Below are 25,046 nucleotides of genomic sequence, written 5' to 3'. Positions count from 1 at the left end.
ACCATTCTGACTAGTACAGCGAAACCCCGTCTCTACTAAAAATACAAAAAAGTAGCTGGGTGTGGTGGCACACGCCTGTGGTTCCAGCTACTCCAGAGGCTGAGGCAGGAGAATCACTTGAACCTGGGAGGCGGAGGTTGCAGTGAGCTGAGATTGTGCCACTGCATTCCAGCAACAGAGCGAGACTCTGTCTCCAAGGAAAAAAGAAAAGAAAAGAAAAGAAAAAGAAATGCTGAAGCTAGTGGAGATTGCTGAGTGTAGCTAAACGCAAGCCCAGGAGCATCAAGTCTATGTGGGAATTAAAGGTCAAGCAAGCAAGTGGTCACAACCTACTGACTCACCTGTGTAGAAAAGACCTGCTTTGGCCAGTGCTGCAGCTCCCACCTCTGACTCCCAGGGCCAGTCCTTAAAAGAGTCCAGCCGTAGTTCTTCGTAAGCAAAGATGCTGTCATTGCAATAAGCTTGAATAAAAAGCACAGGGTGAGACCAGCAGGCTTTAGTCTTTTTTTTTTCTTTCTATATCTTTATTGCTGCTGCACAAATTAAAGAGACCAGTAGGCTTTGATATTGCAAGTATCAGTGTTCAAGTTGTCCCTTCACAGTTACAGATGGAATGATGTCTAGACTGTGCTTCAAAACAAATGGGGGAAGAAAAGACAAAAAGAGATAGGGACAAAAAAATCAAAAGAAGAAATAAACAAGCAAAGCCTCTGGAAAATGTTTGAGTTTTTACCTGATGCCATAGGTAATTCTCTCTGGACCCAGGAATTCACAAAATGTTCTCCCTGAGAGAAATTAAAATTCAAGTCGTTGATTGTCTTTTTTTTTTGAGGCAGAGTCTCACTCACTTCCACTTTGAGAAGTGCAGTGGCACATTCTCGTCTCACTGCAACCTCCGCCTCCCGGGTTCAGGTGATTCCCCTGCCTCAACCTCCCGAGTAGTACAGGCATGTGCCACCACACCCAGCTATTTTTTTTTTTTTTTTTGTAATTTTAGTAGAGACAGACACCAAGTTGAAGTTTTTTTTTTTTGAGACAGAGTCTTGCTCTGTCGCCCAGGCTGGACTGCAGTGGCGTGACCTTGGCTGACTGCAAGCTCCGCCTCCTGGATTCACACCATGCTCCTGCCTCAGCCTCCCAAGTGGCTGGGACTACAGGCGCCCGCCACCACGCCTGGCTAATTTTTTGTATTTTTAGTAGAGATGGGGTTTCACCGTGTTAGCCAGAATGGTCTTGATCTCCTGACCTCGTGATCTGTCCATCTTGTCTCCCAAAGTGCTGGGATTACAGGCGTGAGCCACCGCACCTGGCCCATGTGGGAAGTCTTGAGGTTGGTCTCGAACACCTGATCTCAAGAGATCCGCCCAACTCGGCCTCCCAAAGTGCTGGGATTACAGGCATGAGCTACTGCACCTGGCCTGATAGTTTGACTTATGAAGTATATACCTATCTGTGAATAAGAACTGAAGCAACTTTTCCCCAGAATGAAGAGTTTCATTGGATGGAACAGCAGGGTCGTAGGAGAATCATTCCTTTAATTTTGATTTCTGTTGATGTTGCAATTGTTTTTATGCAGTGCAAGCAAGCAAATACACACACACACACACACACACGCACGCATGCAAGCTGTGAAAATTTATGCATACTCAGCAGGAAGCCTTCTCAGGGTCACTGTTTCCGGAAACTGACCTTGAAAACAGACTTGCATTTAGATATCACAGATGTACTTTGACAAATGAGGAAGTAAGAGACATAGAATGGTATCTAAATGCATCAGGGTATTATATATTGAGCAACTGATTCTTCTGGGAAAGCTGCACCCAATTTCTTTTTGGGGAAACACCTCTCTTCCCCCACTGTCAGGCCATGTTCTCTATAGAGCTCTGGTCTTCTGAGTCATGTTAATCAATACATTCTCATTTTTGTTTAAGCCAGTTTGGATTCAATTTCCCATCACTCTCTACTAGGAAATTTATACTGATACAGGATAGTTAGCCAGCTGGGAAGAGCCAGCTCTGCGGCCCACTGTGGGTGACAGCGCATAGGTCAGGAGATCATAGCAAGCGTGCAGATGGGGCAGCAGGGGGAAGCTGGGCCAAGTGGCTTCATTCATAAAGGGGAAGACTATCAGGAAGGCAAGCAGAGCCCATCAGAAGCCAGCTCTGGAAAAAGAGAAAGGCTCTAGGTCAGCAAGTGAATGTGATATTTTTTCACTTTGAAGATGGGAGCCAGGGGAATGAAAGGAAAAAGGAAGAAAGAAATCAAACCCGTGACATAAAAAGAATGCCTATGCCCTTCTGAGTCAGACATTTGTAGGTAATCCAAAGACTTGAGAAAAAAATTGCTGTTCTACATTACCGTTATGTCAACAAATCCCTTGTAGCTTTGAATATACTGGGCAATTTCCTCTGAGGATTTCTTACTTTGAAGAAATTCACATCTGTAATTAATGAATATATTTAAAATTTACCCGGATACTGTGATAGAGCTGTCCTATATCACAATGAACATTTATAAAAACGTAATGAATTGTTGAATTTTATTATACTTCAATAAAATTGCCCAAAAATTTACCACAAAACTTACTTAGGAGAATTACCATTATTCTCATATAATTATTTTTTATTTCTATTAGTGACAACATGTGTAGTTATTTAAAATTAAATCTTCAGATTAACTTTTTTCTTGAAATAAAATATACAACACAATCAAAGAGACTGGTTTACAGTAAATATAGGATGGAGCTTTTGTTTTTTGGAATTAAGCAGTGGTGACTAAATCTAGTACCTGGGGTTATATGAAAGCTACTGGCAGTAAAGAGAACTACATTTAAAATAATAGGCCAGATGCAGTGGCTCACATCCAGGAGTTCAAGACTAGCCTGGGCAACATGGCGAAACCCCGTCTCTACAAAAAATAAAAAAATTAGCCAGGCATGGTGCCACACCTCTCTTGTACCAGCTACTCGGGAGGCTGAGCGGGAAGGATCACCTGAGCCTGGGGAGGTGGAGGCTGCACTGAGCCACGATCAGGCTGCTGCACTCCAGCCTGGGCAACAGACTGAAACCCAGTCTCAAAAATAAATACAAAAAATCTTTTTAAAATAACAATAATATATTTATCTACCGAACAAAAAATTACCATGCATTAAAAAGTAATGTATATTAGGCACCAGGCATGATGGCTCACACCTGGAATCCCAGCACTTCGGGAGGCCGAGGCAGGTGGATCACGAGATCAGGAGTTCGAGACCAGCCTGGCCAAGATGGTGAAACCCTGTCTCTACTAAAAGTACAAAAATTAGCTGGGTGTGGTGGCAGGTGCCTATAATCCCAACTACTCAGGAGGCTGAGGCAGGAGAATCGCTTGACCCTGGGAGGTGGAGGTTGCAGTGAGCTGAAATCACGCCACTCCACGCTAGCCTGGGCAACAGAGCAAGACTCTGTCTCAAAAAAAAAAAGTAATGGATGTTAATTTATAATTTTTTATTTTTTTTAAAAAGAGCATATTGAATACCATTTTAAAAACACATTCATTTCCCATAAAAGAGAAGCAGTTTTAAAATTAACTTTTAAAAATTCCTCCAATTCAGCTGGGCATGGGGGATCATGCCTGTAATCCCAGCACTTTTGGAGGCTGAGGCAGGTGGATTGCTTGAGGCCAGGAGTTCGAGACCAGCCTGGTCAACATGGTGAAAGCCCATCTCTACTAAAAATACAAAAATTAGCCAGGCATGGTGGCAGGCACCTGTAATCCCAGCTACTTGACAGGCTGAGGCAGGAGGATCACTTAAACCTGGGAAGCAGAATTTGCAGTGAGTCATGATTGTACCACTACACTCCAGCCTGGGCGACAGAGTGAGACTCTGTCTCAAAAAAAAAAAAAAAAAGAAAAAATTCCTCCAATTCAAATTTAAGTTTTCTTTCTATGGTGCTGTAGCAAAGAATGGGTTGCAAACCCAAAGGCTGGAGCATTAGTCCCTGCTCTTCCACCAGTGGGGAGGTGACCAACCTTGCCATCGTTCTCTTAAATAAATCACAGGAGAACATGGATGCCATCAGATGATCTGTATATTTCCCCAGGGTCACGATTCTATGTGATAGGCAGCCAGGGTCCCCAGTTTTCAGGTGTATAAATCTTTCCAAAGATTGCCCTAAGTCTGCACATAATCCATACGGCACACAATGCACAGCGTGGTTCCCTGTCCTCAGGATTTATGTGGATTGAGGAGGAACTCAGTACCTTAAAAAATTACCATAAAATCAGCTTACATTTATGGAGTGCCACATTTTAAAAAGTGTTAGGGTATACTCATTTTGTTGAGAGTTTATAAAAGAAGCAACAAATTAAAGCCCCAAAAACTAAAAACAGAGTAACCAGCAAGAAACTTGGGGATTCTTGCTCTAATTCCAGCTTTTAAATTTTATTGACTGACCATATGCTTATGATGACAAACAAATGAAAGGCAAAACAGTTGGTCGTCAGTCATCCTCAGATTATACATCGTAATTTTTACAAAGCATTTGATCCATATACTTTTTTTCTCATCCTTACAGCCACCAGACAAGCTGTATATTATTATCTGCTGTGGAAGTTGCAGATAGCAAGATGAAATCACTTTTGTCAGACCCACACAAAATAGGGCTGGGAAGGCACAAAGGAGTGGGGTTCAGGTTTACATGTCCAAGATAGGAACGGTTCCAAAGACTTTCTAAGAATCCCATAAAAATCCCTTCACGCATGTCACACATCTCCTGCTTTGCATTGCTTGCATGTATGCACATATTTCTATGACAAGGTTTATCACTGCACATTCTTTAGGACTGCAGCAATTCAGATAAGACAAGATGAGATGAGATGCTCTCAAAAGAACACCTGCCCAGGAATGGCATCTCCACCAATGAACACACAACAACTCTGGCTTTGAGCCTTCAGAACCAAGGAATTCTCTTCGCCCCTCTCGCCTCTCCCCTCTCCCCTCTCTTCTCTCTCTCTCTCTCTCAAGAAACTGGAGCCTTGTCATATTGCCCAGGCTGATCTCAAACTCCTGGCCTCCAACGACCCTCCCGCCTCAGCCTCCCACATAGCTGTGATTACACATATGAGCTACCATGCATTGCTATGAACTCTGTTTCTAAGCAGCTTATGTGAACTTCTCCCTTTTGCCAAGAAAACTTCCCTTTACCCTCATCGCACGTGCCTGTGGTTTACCATAGTGCATTCCAAATCATAACCCTCTTTTCTTATTCCTGAATACATTTGACAAATTTGGGGATATATTTCTCTAATTTTTTTTTTTTAGGTTGACACTGCATTTTACATATGAGATTCAGACAAAGTCAGTCCCTTGTCTAGGGTCTGGTAGTCAGGTAGCAGCAGATTCAAGCCTGGCTCTATCTCCTAAGCCTCTGCACTACCCCCTGCCCTTGTCTGACAGCCTGAGCTCCTTCCTGCTCTAAGAGGGGTTGCTGGACTGCTGTCTCCCCTCCCTGTGCTTATTACCTTACCCTCCGTCCTATGGTAGAGAAGGCACATGAAGGCCCCTCCAGACAGGATGTGTGGCTCTAGTAGGTGCCAGTCACGTGATAATGTGATAATGTGTGAATGGTGCCACTGGCACTTGTCCAGTGTATAACCCAGCGACACTAAACACAGTGACCCTGAGGCTAAGTGAAGCCTGAGCTGAGGCCCGAGCTGAGACAGGTGCCCACGAGCAGTGGCTTGTGCTCCAGCCAGGGCTGCTGTTCACTGTTACATAAGCATAAATGGCGCACTGTCAGCTCGGACAAGGACTGCCTGGGGGGCTGTTTTGATTCGTCAAGGAGCCAGTGACTATCAAATGATTTCACAATTCTAGCTTCATTCGTCCCTATAATCTGCTTGTCTAACTTTCTCCTCTTCCTGCCTCTCTTTCTCCTCTCCTCCCTTATTTACTTCCTCCCTCCTAATCTCCTCACTTTCTTTTCAACTGCAAAAGTAATATATACTTGTTTCCAAAAATTTAAACAAGACAGCAATGAACAAAATAAATGTGAAAATCTGTCACTACTTCACCCCCTGACAAATCCAGATCCAGAAGTATCTACAGTTTAGTTTATATATTTTCATAAGTTTTTCTATGTATTTTCAAACAACTCCATGTACAGTTTAGTGGTTTTAAACGTTTTCAAAGTCTCACACTGCACTTATTGTGCATATTGCTTTCCCACATAACATATCAAAACATATCAAAGATATCCATTCCCTTTTTTTTTTCTTTTGAGATGGAGTCTCACTCTGTTGCCCAGGCTGCAGCGCAGTGGTGTGATCTCAGCTCACTGCAACCTCTGCCTCCCGGGTTCAAGCAATTTCCTGCCTCAGCCTCCCAAGTAGCTAGGACTACAGGCATGCACCACCACGCTTGGCTAATTTTTGTATTTTTAGTAGAGACGGGGTTTCACCATGTTGGCCAGGGGAGAGGGGAGATGGGAGAGGAGAGAGGGGAGAGGGGAGAGGAGAGTTCATCACTTGAACTTCTAGCCTCAAGTGATTTGCCCGCCTTGGCCTCCCAAAGTGCTGGGATCACAGGCATGAGCCACTGTGCCCAACCTTTTTTTTTTTTTTTGAGATGGAGTCTTGCTCTGTTGACCAGGCTAGAGTGCAGTGGTGCGATCTCAGCTCACTGCAACCTCTGCCTCTCGGGCTCAAGCAGTTCTCCTGCCTCAGCCTCCCAAGTAGGTAGGATTACAGATGCCTGCCACCACGCCTGGCCAATTTTTGTATTTTTAATAGAGACAGGGTTTTACCATGTTGGCCAAGCTGGTCTTGAACTACTGACCTCAAATGATCCACATGCCTTGGCCTCCCAAAGTGCTGGGATTATAGGCGTGAGCCACCGTGCTGGGCCTCCATTCACTTTTGTGGGCATGGCTACCCATGTGCAAGATAACTTATAAATGTAAATAACTGTGCCCAGGTTTGTGGTTAATTTAGCATCCAACCAACAACTTTGCATGTAGTAGGTGTGTGACAAATATTTGTTAAAGAAAATAGAATCTGAGGCTGGGTGCAGTGGCTCATGCCTATAATCCCAGCACTTTGGGAGGCCAAGGCAGGTGGACTGCCTGAGGTCAGGAGTTCGAGACCAGCCTCGCCAATATGGAGAAACCCCATCTCTACTAAAAATACAAAAATTAGCCAGGTGTGGCGGCGTGCACCTGTAATCACAGACCTGGGTGGGTGAGGAAGGAGAATCACTTGAACCCAGGAGGTAGAGGTTGCAGTGAGCCAAGATGGTACTGCTGCACTCAAGCCTGGGCAACAGAGTGAGACTGTCGAAAGAAAGAAAGAGAGAAAGAGAGAGAGAGAGAGAGAGAAATAGAGAAAGAGATAGAGAGAGAGAGAGAGAGAGAGGAAGGAAGGAAGGAAGGAAGAAAGAAAGAAAGAGAAGGAAGGAAGGAGGGAGGAAGGAGAGAGGGAAGGAAGGAAGGAAGACAGAAAGAAAAGAAAGAGAGAGGTAGAGGGAGGGAGGAAGAAAGAGAAGGAAGGAAGGAAGGAGGGAAGGAAGGAGGGAAGGAAGGAGGGAGGGAAGGAGGGAGGGAAGGAGGGAAGGAAGGAAGGAAGAAAGGAAGGGAGAAAGGAAGAAAGAAAGAAAGAAAGAAAGAAGGAAAGAAGGAAAGAAGGAAAGAAAGAGAGAAAGAGAGAAAGGAGAGAAAGAAAAGAAAGAAAGAAAGAAAGAAAGAAAGAAAGAAAGAAAGAAAGAAAGAAAGAAGGAAGGAAAGAAAAGAAAGAAAGAGAAAGGAAATAGAATCTGAGCCTGACCAGACTGCTAGATCCAAGTGTCAGGTTCCTGGAAATGCAGAAGGTAGAGGAACATGTTAGACGATGCCAGAGGAACACATTTGCCAAATCTAGAGTAGACGGAATTTTACAGGACAGATTACATGGCTTCTTTAACAAATAAGTGACAAGAAAAAAGAGATGGATAAAGAGGAAATCTACAAATTAAAAATCTTAAGGGGCTAAAAATACAAAAATTAGCCTGTCTTGGTGGTGCTCACCTATAATCCCAGCTACTCAGAAGGCTGAGGCAGGAGAATCACTTGAACCTGGGAGGCAGAAGTTGCAGCAAGCTGAAGTCATGCCACTATACTCCAGCCTGGGTGGCACAGCAAGACTCTGTCTCAAAAAAAAAAGAAAAGAAAAGAAAGAAAGAAAAGAAAGGAAGGAAGGAAGAAGGAAGGAAGGAAGGAAGGAAGGAAGGAAGGAAGGAAGAAAGAAAGAAAGATTTAAGCAAAAATTATCTACTTACTTGGGGAACCATTTGGCATGTTCCTTCCAAGGATCATCTCCTTCTTCCCAATTTCCTAAACATCCACCACAGGAAAAACACTGTACCGTGTCCTGTTTACCTATATATGAAGGAAAATATTTAGATTGCCTGGCAGTGGCACCAGAGGGTATGTACACAGAGTTGATTGTTTTGTGCAGGAGCAAGACATGCTCCAGTGTGCCTGTGCACTCCCGATCTTATTAGCCTGAGTCTCCATCCACAGTCCCACCACCCAAAATGGGCCCTCCACCACGGCTGCGCTCCAGGTACAGAACCCTAAGCTGTGTAACTCAATATCCTTCCCCAGCTGCCTCCCAGAGCTGGTATGTTGCTCTTTGAGCTCTCAGGGTCAAAGTGATAGGGAAGCCGACTAACACCAGGACCAGCTGAAGTAACGTGCAATTAGAAAATCTACGTTTTAGCTTTGCCATGACATTTCGGTAGAAACATAGGCATGTTTCTTAAACTCTCTGAGCCTCCATGAACTCAGCTGTGAAATGGGAGAGAAAGGGGTAAATTCATTGGATAAGAATTAGTACTCACTCTATGCCTAGCATAAAGTAGGTACAGTACTCAGTAAATGATCGGTGTTATTGTTAGAATTCTCATTTACGTATCATAACCCCTAGGGCAGGGCTAGGACAAACAAACAAAACCCTCCAATACTGCAGCAATGAGAAGAATCAAAGAAAGACCATGTAAGAGCCGTAGAAGGAGGATGAGTGAGGAGACTGATAACAGGATGACCACATGAGTTATTTAATCTTTTCAGGGCCTTAAGAATACAGCCAGTATTTTCTAAGGTCCAAGTTTAAGGAGAAGTAGCTTTCTTATTTTATGTATATTTGGCAAATTAACACAGGCTGTACTAAATATAAAATGAGCGAAAATAAAAATATTGACGTTGAATTTTAATAAACTAGACCTTATACCTAATATAACACATTTAACCAGAGAAGAAAGTTTAGCCAAATATTGCAAAAGCAATTGAAAAATGAAACCTAAACTTAAAACGCCAGAGAAACACTTCAGAGAATAATTTCAAGGTACCTGTAAAGACAAAACCAGCCTCTGAGAGCACAGGTGGGGATATCCCTTGGGCATAAAATGGCCAGTTCCTGAAGGATCCAAGTCTAGCCTCCTCTTGTTGGTACCTCATTTTACCTCCTCTCAGCCTGCTCCTCAGATTCTTCACCCTTATGTCATACTTGGCAATGTTACCAACATCCTTGTTCAGAAGGAACCCACAGTCTGGATGAAACTTCTTGTGGTCTTCTATGGGGGGTCTCCTGAGGCTGGTACCAAAGAGGATGAGGCTACAGCAGAAGCACTGAACCCCAGCTTTTACCCCAGTGAAGTAAAACCCAGCGGCCGCCATCTCCTGTGGTGTCCATGAGCTGTACGGTTCATAGGTCACAAAAGTCTTTAACCTTTTTGCTTCACTGCGCATTTGAGAGTTGTAGCCTTTCCGCATTTTTGCCTGCACTTTCTGCTGATCTTCTTCCATTTCCTTTGCCAACTGCACTGCATCTATGCCCAGAAGAGCAGACAGCTCTGGCAGAAAATCATAATCAAACTGGGAGATCCTCTCATCAGAGGCTTCCTGCTGGGTGGCCATTTTCTGAAAAGGGAAATAAAGCAGGTTGATCCCTTAGAGTAAGATTTTTCTTAGAAGAGCATTTCCCACTGTTTCTGAAGAAACCAGGAATTAAAGGAATGCCTGGAATTTTAACGCAAAAGAGAAATTGTTGGGAAAATTATGAAATATCAGTATTCGTCTACTTAATCAACAACTATTTACTAAGCACTTCCTACATATCAGGTACTGTGCGAGGCACTGGGGATTTAGCAACCAACAGGACAGACACCGATCTGCCTCCATTCACGAAGCTTTCCAGACATTAGCTATGGACACAATGTGGTAACACGAACATATACTTACCATTTACATTAAAGAAAAACATACACAAAATTGGATAGCCTGGCAGCAATGATTTGATCAAATTACTCAGTTTTTAAAAATCATTCTTTTGTGTTCAGTTTGAAGTTCCAGTGCTCTGTGCCAAAGCTGCAGATGTCCCACTATAATTATGGTTATGGGTGTCAAAGGTTTTATTTTATGAACTATTTTCCTCTTAACTAAAAATTATACCCAGGGGAGATGGCTCATGCCTGTAATCCCAGTGCTTTGGGAGGCCAAGTTGGGAGGACTGCTTAAGGCCAGGAGTTTGACCAGCCTGGGCAACATAGCAAGATCCCATCTCTCTACATGTGTCTCTTTATATATATGTATATATATGTAACCTCTCTCTCTATATATATTCTCTCTCTGTGTGTGTATATATGTATAATATCACATTAATAAATACATATCTGCAAGTTACTCTTTAATGGCTTCATGAATCTCCTCATTTAAGACATTCAGGCTGTTGCCATTTTTCTCTGTATAAACAAATGTTATAGGATAATTGAGTATCCTATAACAAAAAAATGTTTTTCCAGTCATTATTTTTCCCTCACGACAAAGTTTCAAGAGAATTTGAGTCAAATCATATGTATATTTTTTAAGATTTTTATATATGTCACCAAATTGCTCTGGAGAATGGTAAAATGAAGTCCTTCATATTGTCAGGGCCCTGGTTCTCCCCTAGAATGTTCTCTGTCCTGGGTTTTCAGATCTCAAAATAATTTTATGTCCTTCCATTATAGAAGCAGTCCTAGCGATCCTCCTGCCTCAGCCTCTCAAAGTGCTGGGATTACAGGTGTGAGCCATGACACCTGGCCTCCTTTCTTTTGAATGATATTAATCTGTTCATCATTCAGCACAATTTGGAGCAAAGGAGCTAGTAAGTCTTCAACAGCCTCTCACTTCATCCTGCTTCCCCAGTAGTAGGGTCACACAAAAACTCCACAAAGGTGGAGGCCCTCTTATCACAGCATCAATCATCACTTAAGTCAAAGAGATAAAATTAAGGGATACTTTAGTTTCATAGAACCAGTCCCAATGTGCTTGCTCGCATTCTCAATGTTTCAGTCACCTCTAGGGAGTATTTCATCTAATAATTATGGGTGTAATTGGGCAGTTCTCCTTTACAAGATATGTTTTATGTACTCCCACCTTTGTCCAGCTCAACCGATTTGGAATTTGCCCAGCTAACCACATTCCAGCAAAAGCTGCAGCTAATTGAAGATCTTCAACGAATTCAGCTAATGAAGACCAAGCACACCTTGTGTACATGTACATTCATTTGAAGGTACATTTGACAGTACTTAATACAAGTAAAAGAGCTCCTTTGTCACTCATGTATATCATGTCCAGCAGTGGTTCTGCAGGAAGCCCTGTCAGTCCACAGGAAACTTAACTCTTGTGTAGTTCCCTGTTTCAGTTGTCTCTTGATGCCCTCCCACTGTAGTTTCCTTGGTCATTATCTACCAGATGAGGGTCACATTACCATCAGAAGAAATATCTGCCCAACTCCCCTTTGGCATCATGTTCCTTCCCTTTACAGAAGGAACTTGGATTTGGCAATGCAGGGCTCTTTTTTAGTTACTTTCATTTTTGCCAAAGCAACCTAACCAGCTAGGGAGCTGGATTCTTGGCTGACTTCCTCTGTGTCTGGATTTCTTTTTAAATCTATTTAACTATTTCCTCTTGCTCTGCATCAACCACATTCAAGTTCCATTGCCATCCCTTTCTTCCCATTGAGAGTTGTAGCACTTCAGCAAATTCAAACAGGGATTCCCCAGCAACCAGCCTGGCACCGGTGGCTCTAAATCTTCCCCACTTTTCATCTTTCTCCCAAAGCCTTAGCTATCATTTAAATTATAAAGTAAAAAACTGGGGGGCCAGGTGCAGTGGCTCACACCTGTAATCCCAGCACTTTGGGAGGCTGGGACGGGCGGATCACTCGAGTTCAGGAGTTCAAGACCAGCCGGGCCAACATGGCGAAACCCCATCTCTACTAAAAATACAAATTAGCTGGGTGTGGTGGTGCAATGCCTGTAATCCCAGCTACTCAGGTGGCTGAGGCATAAGAATTGTTTGAACCCAGGAGGCAGAGGTTTCAGGCTTCAGTGCCACTGCACTACAGCCTGGGCAACAGTGTGAGACCCTGTCTCGAAAAACAAAACAAAACAAAACAAAAACCTGGGGCCAGGTGAAGCTGCTCACACCTGTAATCCCATCACTTTAGGGGCCGAGGCAGGCAAATCACTTGAGCCCAGGAGTTTGAGATCAGCCCAGGCAACATGGTGAGACTCCATCTCTACAAAAAAAATAATTTTTCTTAAAGTTAGGCAGCTGTGATGATATGTGCCTATAGACCCAGCTACTCGGGAGGCTGAGGCGCGAGGATCTCTTGAACCCAGGAGGTTGAGGCTATATAGCTATGATTGAGACACGCACTCAACTTGGGTGACAGAGTAAGACCCTGTCTCAAAAACAAACAAAAAAAAATTTAATGATCCTATTCACAGTACCCTTGTCATCAATTACACAGGTTTGGATAATTGAAAAGACTCAGAAAACTCTGCATAGTATACTCACGTAAGGCTTTAATAAAGGTCAAGAATAGATTTAAAAACAAACAAACAAACAAAAAAAACCTCCAACAAACCAAAAGGCAAGTGAAACACCAGGCCCAGTTCCTAGGGTCCTTTTGCAGACACAAAGGATGTGGAAAATGTGCTTCATCTTTAAGTAATGAACCAGCTAGATACCTGCAAGACACCTTGGTCTGAGGAGAACCGTAACCTCATCGGAGGCTCTTTTATACTCCTCTGATCAGGTAGCCAACACTAGCTTGCATACCAGGGCTCAAAACCAGCAACAAGCTGGTATAGTCAAGCTGGGGCAGTGGCATGCACCTGTAATCCCAGCTACTTGGGTGGCTGAAGTGGGAGGATCACTTGAGCCCAGAAGTTCAAAGCCAATGAGATTTCATCTCCAAAAAGAAAGAAAGAAACAAGAAACAGGCTGCTCTCTGATCTGTCTCCCACCCCAGCACAGGACTCTATTAATCACTGACTAGTACATTTCATTTAGGTTTGGCCAAGGAACAGCACCAAGGCTTCAGGCCTCCCCAGAGATGAATGAGTACAGGGTTGCAGCAGACCAGCAGACATCCATCCTGTCTGACACAACAAAGTTTGGTGGTCAATCATGCCAGTCTAGAGGCTGTTTCTGGGGGCGGAGAAGTAATTTCCAAGGTCCTTTCCAGGTCTAATATTCTTTGACTACAGTGCTAAGAGTGCCACTGAGGTAACTGTGCCATGGAGCTAGGATTTAAATCCAAGTCTGTGTGACTCCAGTGTCTGTCCTCTTTCCTCCATACCATCCTGCCTCCAGAGAGAGAAACAATAGCAAGACAAAGAAGAGGCCATAGGTTTAGGTGTAGAAGAAAATCACCTTAGCCAGAGATGGTAATTTACTTACCTGAGGTTGATCCACAGTTCTAGTCTAATGGAGGAGAATGCTGGCCAGTGGAAGGAAAGTACAAGGCTGAAGTACAAATGCTCTGTTCCTCCTTTAATAGGAGGCAGTGAGAAAATATTTAAGGAACTGAAACGCAAAACAAATTGCGCAGTCACACGTTACCAGTAAATGCTCTAAGGTCTTGAGTCAACAGGATTCAGTCAGAACCCAAGGGGAGTAATGAAACCTACGGAGTCTCACACCAGAAGTATTTTATTCTAGTTTTTTTGTTTCTGTTGTTCTTGAGACAGTGCCTCACTCTGTTGCCCAGGCTGGAGTGCAGTGGCACGATCCTAGCTCACTGCAGCCTCAAGCTCCCAGACGGAAGCGATTCTCCCATCTCGACCTCCCAAAGTGCTAGGATTATAGGCATGAACCACCACACCCGGCCTTTAGTCTAGTTTGTTGAGATTGGTTAACAGTTAAGGTGCTAGTGTCTTATTTCTGTTATAGTAACAGTTTCTCTCTTTCTGGTAGCTTTTAGGATCTTTTCTCCTACGTGTAGATCTCTCTACATTCATTGGGCTGGGTATTCAATGGGCCTTTTCAATCTGAACTCTTGGGTCTCCCATCAAGCCTGGGAAATTACCTTCTATTTTTTCTTTGATAACTTCCTACTGTCTGTTACTCTGTTTTTACTCCTTTTGGTATTCCCACTATTCAGGTGAGAAATTAATTGATCACTTTTTTTTCCCATATATTATTTTCCTACTTTCTAAGGGTCTTGCTCTGTCATCCAGGCTGGAGTGCAATGGCACAATCATAGCTCACTGCAGCCACCACCTCCTAGGCTCAAGTGATCCTCCCACCTCAGCCTCCCAAGTTGCTGGGACTACAGATGTGTGCTAGCATGCCCAGCTAATTTTTTGCTTTATTTCGTGTAGAGATGGGGGACTCACCACATTGCCCAGGCTGGTCTCACACTCCTGGGCTCAAGTGGTCTGCCGGCTTCAGCCTCCCAAAATGCTGGGATTACAGGTGTGAGCCACCACACCCAGCTGTCCTCTCCTTTATATTCCAGCTCTCCAATCGTAGTTTAAAATTTCAGCAATTATAATTTCCCACAGCTCTTTCTTTTCTGTTATTTTCATAGTGTCAACTGTGCCCACACTGGTTCTCTAGGTCAGCTAAGAGAAAGCAATGTGTTCAATTTTGGGGGCAGCAGGGAAGACTTCTTTAATTTTTTGCCCCAGGGTAAACACTTGTGTGTCAAATATTCTGATCATGGGGTAGAGGGAACTGACTGTCCCACGCACAGGCTTCCAATTAGTCCCTCAATTTTCAGCCCTTCGTGTCACTCCAGCCCTCCTTCCTACCTGGCATCATGTCCACAGTTACTCCAAGCTTCTCCATAGGGCAGATAGTCTCTCCTAGGAGACTCCATACTCAGGAAGCGGTTTCCTTGGGCTGCTTCCTTCATGACTACTAGTCCGTTTAGTTTCTACTTTCCAAGAATGTGTTAAAATGTGCTACTGGTCCCATTTCTGTTTTATTTTATTTTATTTTACCTTTAAGCTCTGTTGGACTTGACATTCCTATTTTCTTAATTTTCCTGGGTTTATACTTTTAAGAATCAGTAATATTGTGTATTACAAAAAACACGAATTAAAATTTACATAGAGTCTATAAAGGAAAAACCATTTTTCTACTCACATTTCTGACATCAAATATATGAGTTTTCCACCGACTAATTCTCCGCAGACAGCAGCTGAGTGTCCTACAATTTTACTCAATTCTGATGCTAAGTAACCAGAGTTAGTGCAGACCCCACGGGTTAGGGGCTCAGCCCCCAAGACTGCCCCCTACTTCGGATGCCAGCCACAACTATTAGGAGTCCAGGGTACCCACACTTCTGTCCAAGTTCACTACAAATCATGGGCATCTGCAACCCCCTCAGGTTCAATAATTTCCTTCTTGGGGGTTGGGGGAGTTTAGGAGCAGAGGTTTAATAGGCAAAAGAAAGAACAATGAGAACAGATCTCTCCCTTCTGAGGGGCTTCCGAAAGGAAAATCTGGCCCGCGGTGGACTGCACCAGATTTTATAGGCAGGCCTGAGGAGGCGGTGTCTGATTTGCCTACAGCCCACAGGTTGGTTTGACCAGGTGTGACGTTTACATAGCACGATGGGGAAGGTTGGTCACCCCACCCGAATCTTACTATGACAAAGGGCAGAGTGACCTTGACATGCCATGTGCTTTCCAGAGCAAGGGCAGAGAGTGATGCTCACTGTGGTGGGGGAGGAGACCCTCTGTTCCTAGAAAATCACAACAGCGTGCCCCTGTGCTATATCCCCGGTTACTACAGCATTCCTTGTTCTTGCCTAACAAGATTCCTTCCCTGAACTGTAAAACTCCCGCAGCACTGCATACAGAGAGAGGATAGGAGACACGGTGGTCGTGGATAGGAAATGAGGGAATTAGGATATGGATGGCACCAGGAGATAGCCCCAGCCAGAAATCCTCAGTTGCTCCAGGACCTCTTCCAGCCCCACACAAAGGCTTGGTTCTCCGTGAAAGGAAACTGGTTCAAACATGGCCAATATGCCCAGCAGTCCATGGGTACTTGGGGGTTCTCCACGTTCTCCCCCGCAAGCCTGTCCCCCAAGACTTGTAAGGCTGGCAGGCACGCTCATTATTTTTAAACGGCTAATTGTTGAAGGCAGTTTCCCCATTCACAGAAGCAGAAGGGGGCCCAGTATTTGGTTTGGTCTGATTCTAAAATGGAGGCCAAGAGCCTCGAAATCAAAGGACAGAGTTGAGGTCCGCTCCTCTACTCACCTTTCCAATGAATGCACCTTGGAATCCCAGACGAAGTCCCCAATATGAAGTGGCATTGTTGTCTGGGGTCAGTACCTGGGGTTCATCGTCTCGCACCAAGAAGGTTAAGGACACGGATATACACGAGGAGTGGGTTTAGGAGCGGAGGTTTAACAAGCAAAAGAAAAAGGAGAACAGCTCTCTCCCTTGCGAGAGAGAGGGGCTTCCGAAAGGAAAATCCCAGTTTTGATCATTTCTTACAATGGCTCACAGAACTCAGAAACTTTACTTACGTTTACTGATTTATTATAAAGGATACAGATGAACAGGCAGTGGAAGAGGTACACAGGGCAAGGTCCAGAAGGGTCCCAGGTGAACACAGGACCTTTTGTCTTCTTGCAGTTTGAGATGCATCACCTTCTTGGTATGTGGTTAGGGTTAACCAAACCAAAAGCTCTCCAAACCTGCAGTTTTTTAATGGAGGTGCCATCACTTAGGCATGATTGGTTAAATCACTGGCCTTTGGTGGTTAGTCAATCTCCAGCCCTTTTACCCTCTCTGGAGGTCAAGGGGTGGGGCTGCAAGTCTCAGACTTCTAATCATGCCTTAGTCTTTCAGGGCATAGCCGCCATCCTGAAGTTGTCTAAAGGATCCCAGCCACCAGTTAGCTCATTATCATACACTCTTATCATTTGGAGATTCCAAAGGTCTTAGAAGCTCTTGTGTCAGGAACCAAGACCAAGTATTCTAATAAAAGATGTTTCTATCACCCCTGTCACCCAGGAAATTACAAGGGTTTCTGGAGATCCATGCCAGGAACTGGATGAAGATCAAATATATATGTTTATTATATCACAATATTGCAGCCTACTACTTGCCAGGGACAATTCTAAGCACTTTACATGTGTCCACTTAATTCCTTTAACAGTCCAAATCAGCTATTGCTATATCTCCATATTACAGATAAGAAAACTCAAGCACATAGAGGTTAAGGTTAACCAGGTGATCTGGCTAGTCTGTACTTTTACCTGATGTTATGCTGCCATACAGACTAGAATTTTTTTTTTTTTTTTTTGAGACGGAGTCTTGCTCTATTGCCAGGCTGGGGTGCACTGGCATGATCTTGACTCACTGCAATCTCCACCTCCTGGGTTCAAGCGATTACCCTGCCTCAGCCTCCCGAGTAGCTGGGACTACAGGTGCACAACACCACACCCAGGTAATTTTTTTTGTATTTTAGTAGAGACGGGGTTTCACCATGTTGGCCAGGATGGTCTTGATCTCCTGACCTTGTGATCCGTCCATCTTGGCCTCCCAAAGTACTGGGATTACAGGCGTGAGCCACCGCGCCCGGCCTATTCCTACATATTTACCCAAGAAAAATGAAAACACATGAACACACAAAGATTTATACAATAATATTCATAGCAACTTTATTCATAACCAAAAAATCAGAAACAGCCCAGTGTCCACTGGGGATAAACACATGGATAAAGTATCCATAAATGAAATACAGGTGGTAAAAAGAAGCAAAGTATTGATATATGCAACAAATGAATAAGCTCAAAAACATCATGCTAAGCAAAAGAAGCCATACATATTTAATTGTTAAAAATTGTATATAACAGACAAATCTCATCTACAGTGACAGAAAACAGATCAGTGTCACCGGCGGCTGGAACTCCTCAGGAATACTGACCGCAAAGGAGCCCTTCTGGAATGATGAAGATGTTCTCTCTCGATTGTGGTGGTCGTGGCATGGGTACAGAACACGTGTCAAAAGGCATGGAATTACTCAAAATGGGAGCATTTTTACTGTATGTTAATTATAACTCAATAAAATTGATTTTTAAAAATTCTAAGTACATATATAAATACACTAATGTTTACAGAGCATGAAGAGAAGTGAAAAAGGCCGGGCGCAGTGGCTCACGCCTGTAATCCCAGCACTTTCGGAGGCTGAGGCGGGTGGATATCGAGGTCAGGAGATTGAGACCATCCTGGCTAACATGGTGAAACCCCGTCTCTACTAAAAATACAAAAAAAATTAGCTGGGCACGGTAGCGGGCGCCTGTAGTCCCAGTTACTTGGGAGTCTGAGGCAGGAGAATGGCGTGAACCTGGGAGATGGAAATAGCAGTGAGCCAAGGTTGCGCCACTGCCCTCCAGCCTGGGCGACAGAGCAAGACTCTGTCTCCAAAAAAAAAAAAAAAAAAGAAGTGAAAAAATAATTCCATGTTTGAGATTTGTTTTTTTATAAAGTTACCTGAATTTGTTTTTTAAGTTTAGTAGAATTCGTTTATCAGGACCTGTTTTTAAGTTACCTACGTACCTCTGTAATGGGATTACAGGCAGTAACTCTCACACTTCAACATTTGTCGTGACCACCTGGAGGATTTGTTAAAGCAAAGACAGCCAGATCCATCCTCAGAGTTTCTGATTCAACAGGCCTGTGATGGGGCTCAAGAATTTGCATTTTTTTTTTTTTTTTTTGAGATGGAGTCTCACTCTGTTGCCCAGGCTGCAGTGCAGTGGTGCGATCTCAGCTCACTGCAACCTCCTCCTCCCGGGTTCAAGTGATTCTCCTGCCTCAGCCTCATGAGTAGCTGGGATTACAGGTGCCCTCCACCACGCCCGGCTAATTCTTGTATTTTTAGTAGAGATAAGGTTTCACCATGTTGGTCAGGCTGGTCTCAAACTCCTGACCTCGTGATCTGTCCACCTCAGCCTCCCAAAGTGCTGGGATTACAGGTGTGAGGCACCACCCCCGGCCAAGAATGTGCATTTCTAATGACTTTTTGGGTGATGCTAATGCTACTTACTGGTCCAAACACTACATTTAGAGTCACTGACTGTAGAGATCCTTAAAAGATCCCTAGTCCTCCAAAGAGTCAATTCTTAATGCTTAAAACTTGAACTAGGCTGGGCACAGTGGCTAACGTCTGTAGTCTGTAATCCCAGCACTTTGGGAGGCCTAGGAGACAGGATCGTTTGAGCCCTGGAGTTGGGACAAGCCTGGACAGCATGACAAGAGTCCATCTCTTAAAAAAAAAAAATTCAGCCAGGCATAGTGGTGCACGCCTGTAGTCCTAGCTACTGGAGAAGCTGAATTGGGAGGATCACTTGCGCCCAGGAATTCAAGGCTGCAGTGAGTTGATTGTGCCATTGCACTTTAGCCTGAGAGACAGAGTGATACTGCCTCAAAAAAATAAAAATTTAAATTTAAAACAGAAACACAAAAAACCTAAACTAAATTATCCCCTAAGGCGGGCCACGGTGGCTCACGCCTGTAATCCCAGCATGTTGGAAGGTCCAGGTGGGTGGATCACTTGAGGTCAGGAGTTCCAAGACCAGCCTGGCCAACATGGTGAAACCCTGTCAGTACTAAAAATACAAAAATTAGCCAGGCATGGTGGTGCACGCTTGTAGTTCCAGCTACTCAGCAGGCTGAGGCAGGAGAATCACTTGAACCCAGGAGGCAGAGGTTGCAGTGAGCCAAGATTGTGCCACTGCACTCTAGCCTGGTTGACAGAGCGAGACTCTGTCACAAAAACAAAAAATAAATAAATTATCCCCTAAGAGGAGTATATCCCAGGAAAGTATAACACCTGAAACTTATAAGAATATCTGCCCTGATGATAAGTGATAGAAAAGAGACAGGCCAAGCCAAAGTTTGTAAACTGGTGGCCTGAAGATATTTAGCCTCTGTGTTTTTCTAAATTAGATGCCAACATCTCAAACTTGGGAGAGTTCACTTTAAAAATCCAGTTTTTACGGCTGGGCACAGTGGCTCAAGCTTGTGATACCAACACTTTGGAAGACTGAGGCATGCAGATTAATTGAGCTCAGGAGTTCAACACCAGCCTGGGCAACATAGGAAGACACTGTCTCTACAAAAAAAAACTTTTTAAAAATTAGCCAGGCACAGTGGCACACACCCGTGGTCCCAGCTACTAGGGAGTCTTAAGTGGGACCATCACTTGAGTCTGGAAGGTCGAGACTGCAGTAAGCCATGATTGCACCAAGGCACTCCAGCCTGGGCAACAGAGCAAGGCTTTGTCTCAAAAAAAAAAAAAAAATTCCAGTTTTTAGTTTAAGTATCATTCCCAGAAGAAAAAAGTAGGCTGGGGCCAAATAACGATTACCTCACTTTAAAATCTTTATTTTTACATTTTTTTGAATTAAGTAACAAAATTTAAAAGATATAAAAGGATGTACAGTGAAAAGTACATCTCCCTTCTATCCCTGATCCCCAGCCTCTCAGAGGCTGCCTCCTTTAGATGGGATGGGTGCTTTCCAGATGTCCCCACTGTGCATCAACTGGCCCCTTTCACTTATCTGCATTGTCTGCCTGACCCCTTTAGACATCTGAGCTGCCTCCCAACCCACTTTACCACACCTCTCCTGCATCCCCATAACACTTGGCATGTCGTTAGCACTTTCACACAAGCTTCTTTACAAGGCTGTGTCTTTTCAGAGGGGAGATTCACAGATGTATGAGGTTAGGTTTACATCTTCTTTTGAGTATCTACATCCCTGATAACTAGGATTGTGTTAGTTACGGCAGATGTACAAGTTTGTTGAGTGAATTAATAAATGAATGAATGAGCAAATTGTGTATTGTTTCCAGGGTCCTGAGGTGTGACACAAATAGCAATTCAGTCAGGTGAAATCAATAATTTAAATCCCTTCAGGATCCCAGCTGAGTTCCCAGTCCATCTTGTAATACTTCTCCCCAGAACAGACTTAGATTAGCTGGAAATAATGAATCCTCTGCCCTTACAGAACTGGATCCAAAGCGGGTACTAGGGCACTCTAAGACTACTTCTCAGAAATGTGACAACCTCCTGTACTGTTTTTCTCTTTACTACAGGGCCCAAGCACTGAAACTTCTTACCTTTTCTACTAAACTCTGCTAAGTTTCTACTAAACTCTGCTAAGGCCACTAATGGCCTCCAGACTGGGATTCCACTAACCCACTCCCCAAGGGCTGACTGCACCCTTTCTTTGTCACCACTCATGAAATCATTTCATGCTATGAATTTGCCAGCCATTCTAGAGATACAGCTGAACACAGATATGACCACAAACATGAGGAAGTTATAAAGTATTGAGAAATCCTTCTAGAGGCGGATGCAATGCCACACTACTGAGCACGAGATCTGGCTTCCTGAGCAGTTACCAAAGGATGAGATGACAGCCCTGTGAGCAAACTAGGATCAATGGAAAATAGAAGACCTTAAGAAAAGTAAGTCACTTCTCCTTCCTCCCGTCAATGGACTGCTCAGGGGGGCAGTTTCTCCTTATAAACCTTTTGGAGAAGCCCCACACTCTAAGTGAACACACTTGCCGGGAGGCTCCTGTATCTCGTCACAGCTTGTCATGAAGTCCAGCCACTGCAGTAACGCAATGCATCACGTTTTTCCTTGCCTTGCTTTCCCTTTTCTTCCACACTCTCACCCTCCTAGATCTGCCCCTTCCTAATAAAGTAACAATACTTTCATCTTTGCCTCAGGTTCTACTTTCTAGGGCCTTAAGTTAAGAAATTGTTGTTGGCCAGGCGTGGTGGCTCACGCCTGTAATCCCAGCACTTTGGGAGGCCAAGGCAGGTGGATCACGAGGTCAGGAGATCGAGACCATCCTGGCTAACACGGTGAAACTCCGTCTCCACTAAAAACACAAAAAATTAGCCGGGCATGATGACGGGCGCCTGTAGTCCTAGCTGCTTGGGAGGCTAAGGCAGGAGAATGGCATGAACCTGGGGGGCAGAACTTGCAGTGAGCCGAGATCGCGCCACTGCACTCCAGCTCTGTCTCAAAAAAAAAGAAAAAGAAATTCTTCATGTTGTGATTTGTTGTTGTTGTAAGTTTTGTTTGTTGTAATTTCTAGGGTAACCACTGAAAGAATAAAAACAAAGTACACAATTTTCAAACTAGTGAGGAAAAACACAGAATGGTAGAAAGTAATCAAAAAGAAGGCAGGAAAGAAAAGATAGTGTCAAATATGCAGTTAAAAAAACTAAGAAAAAAAGGAAAGATGGAATTGTTGGAACCAATAACACAAAGATAATAAATTTAAACCCAAATATATCAGTGGTAATCTTTTAGTAAATAAATATATTTGTTTATTAAATATAAAATGTACACAGTAAATATAAATGAACTAAATGCTTTAGTTCAAAGACAAACAGAATAAAAATTATGAAATAAAAATGTATACACTTCAAAGTATTTAAAATAAATCTAATTTTCATAATGAATTTTAAGCATAAAGGAGTTTTGTAACTGAATAGTGGAACTCAGAAATATATCCTATTCAGAAGGATGTCTCATGTTAATAGTTTCCTTCACTATTGTAGTATACTGTAGAGTTTCAAGAAAACAATTAAAGGCCAGAATTGTCTTACATTACCATTTCTATTTCTGCAATATTCAACAAACCAAAATTTTCTCTGTAATTGTGAAAAAAGAACTCCTCCTTAAGCATAACTAAAATTTTGTCTTAACCTTATCAAATACCCAAAACTGTAGAAAGAGATAAAGCTGATAACAGAGACATGGATATCCCTTTTTATCAGGTCAAGAGGGTGAGTCTCTAATAGAGAGTTCTAGTAACTTTTCAATAGGTAATTAATGAAGGCCTTCCTTCTAAACCAGATAGGGGGAGATAGAATGCTCTGAGAGTATTAAAGGCATCTCCTGCAAGCCACTGACACCTTTGTTGACAGAGCAGATGGAAGAAAATAGCAGTTACTAGGTAACCTATAGCTGAAATTTGTGTCCACATAAAGAACCACTGAGTCTAGGCTCATGGAGTATGACTCCTGAGAGAAACTCCTGTTACTCTAATCACATTGTGTGTGTGTGTGTGTGTGTGTGTGTGCATGTGCACACACACTTACTAAAGATGCATATTCCTGGGCTCCCCTGAAGATCTATTTAATAGACTCTCCAGGGTGGGACTACATTGTCTTTACTGATAATGTTCTTAACTAAAAATTCTTAGTTATAAAATCACAAATTTCCGCTGGGCACGGTGGCCGAGGTGGGTGGATGACCTGAGGTCAGGAGTTGGAGACCAGCCTGATCAACAAAGTGAAACCCTGTCTCTTTACTAAAAATACAAAAATTAGCCAGGCATGGTGGCAGGCGTCTGTAGTCCCAGCTACTCAGGAGGCTGAGACAGGAGAATTGCTTGAGCCCAGGAGATGGAGGTTGCAGTGAGCCAAGATCACGCCACTACACTCCAGCCTAAGTGATGGAGCAAGACTCCATCTCAAAAAAAAAAAAAAAAAAAAAAGTCACAAATTTCATAGTGAAACTCAACCTAGAGTACCTGAAGTTTATATACATAAAATAGACATACCTTTGCTATGAAAGCCTGATTTACTCTTAACTGGGTATAACCAGAAAAGAGTTCTGCCTATAATGATATATCTGCATTGAACCTAAAATACAGACTTCATCATACATTCTCACCTAAATTTCTCTGATGACCCAGAGTAAAGCAAAAGGTTTAGCATATGAGAGTGAAAGGATTTGAATCTCACTTTCTGTCAAACTTTTAGAGCTCTGTTAACCATGGTTAGTATCAACTATGATTTTAGGCAACTTTCCTTATAGTAAAAATAACTCGTAATTGTTACGGTATATGGATTGGGATGCACTATAAATAATCTAATGGAGACTTCAAGCTTTAGGCTTTCCTGAGTGTGTTGACTCTTGAAATTGACACATCCCTTGTGGATACCCTGGAAGCTGTGTTTATGGAATTGTTAAGAGATATTGGTTCCTTGATGCCTGTGGAGGATCTTATCTCCTTGCACCTAAACTGTAATAGTGGACTGCTACAAAGACTTCCACTGCTAACGAGGACTGCTTGATGCTGTGCTGGCAGGCTGTTGTTTCTGTTTAGTATCCTTTTGAGTAAGCACACCATGGCCATGGCAGTCTTGTGAGTTTGAATGTTTAATCTAAAGTGACTTCTGTTGGTCATAGCCACAAATAATTTCAGATGTACTAACTTGATAAACATATCCCAAATGTTTGGTTAAACTTAAAAAGACCTCTCTGGTGGATGTAGCAGTACATCATTTCATATGTATTAATTTCATAACTTGTTTTTTTTTTTTTGAGATGGAGTCTCACTTTAGGGTGGAGTGCAGTGGCACCATCTCAGCTCACTGCAACCTCTGCCTCCTGGGTTCAAGCAATTCTCCTGCCTCAGCCTCCCAAGTAGCTGAGACTACAGGCATGAACCACCATGCCCGGCAATTTTTTTGTGTGTTTTTAGTAGTGACAGGGTTTCACCATGTTGGCCAGGCTGGTCTAGAACCCCGGACCTCAGGTGATCTGCCCACTTTGGCCTCCCAAAGTGTTGGGATTACAGGCCTGAGCCACGGTGCCCAGCCTAATTTCATAACTATTGATAAATTTTCATCTTACACTGAATTTACATTTAGACTTAACTTTCTTCTTACACTAAATTAATGAATTAACATAAATCAT

General features: G+C 43.2%; 1 protein-coding gene across 7 annotated transcripts in view; it reads right to left on the bottom strand.

Annotated features, from left to right (window-relative positions):
* Positions 1-13,891, bottom strand: part of NAIP (NLR family apoptosis inhibitory protein) — a 48,152-nt gene extending 34,261 nt beyond the window's left edge. For 3 of the 7 annotated variants that reach the window (XM_033179812.1, XM_033179813.1, XM_033179817.1), the window contains exons 1-6: positions 13,746-13,891; positions 9,362-9,932; positions 8,291-8,390; positions 2,359-2,440; positions 734-785; positions 342-461 (exon numbers count right to left, since the gene is read on the bottom strand). In XM_033179812.1, the coding sequence (XP_033035703.1) occupies positions 342-461; positions 734-785; positions 2,359-2,440; positions 8,291-8,390; positions 9,362-9,929 (922 nt within the window). In that variant the 5' untranslated portion in view covers positions 9,930-9,932; positions 13,746-13,891. Of the gene's footprint in view, positions 1-341; positions 462-733; positions 786-2,358; positions 2,441-8,290; positions 8,391-9,361; positions 9,933-13,745 lie in introns of those variants that run through there. The other 4 variants (XM_033179810.1, XM_033179811.1, XM_033179814.1 and 1 more) reach the window with 3 other exon arrangements.
* Positions 13,892-25,046: the final 11,155 nt, after the last annotated feature.

Source organism: Trachypithecus francoisi, unplaced genomic scaffold (genome assembly GCF_009764315.1).
Source record: "Trachypithecus francoisi isolate TF-2019V2 unplaced genomic scaffold, Tfra_2.0 Lachesis_group2, whole genome shotgun sequence".
NCBI lineage: Eukaryota > Metazoa > Chordata > Mammalia > Primates > Cercopithecidae > Trachypithecus > Trachypithecus francoisi.
The sequence above is the reverse complement of the archived record's forward strand: the minus strand, read 5'-3'. Positions and strand labels throughout refer to the sequence as shown.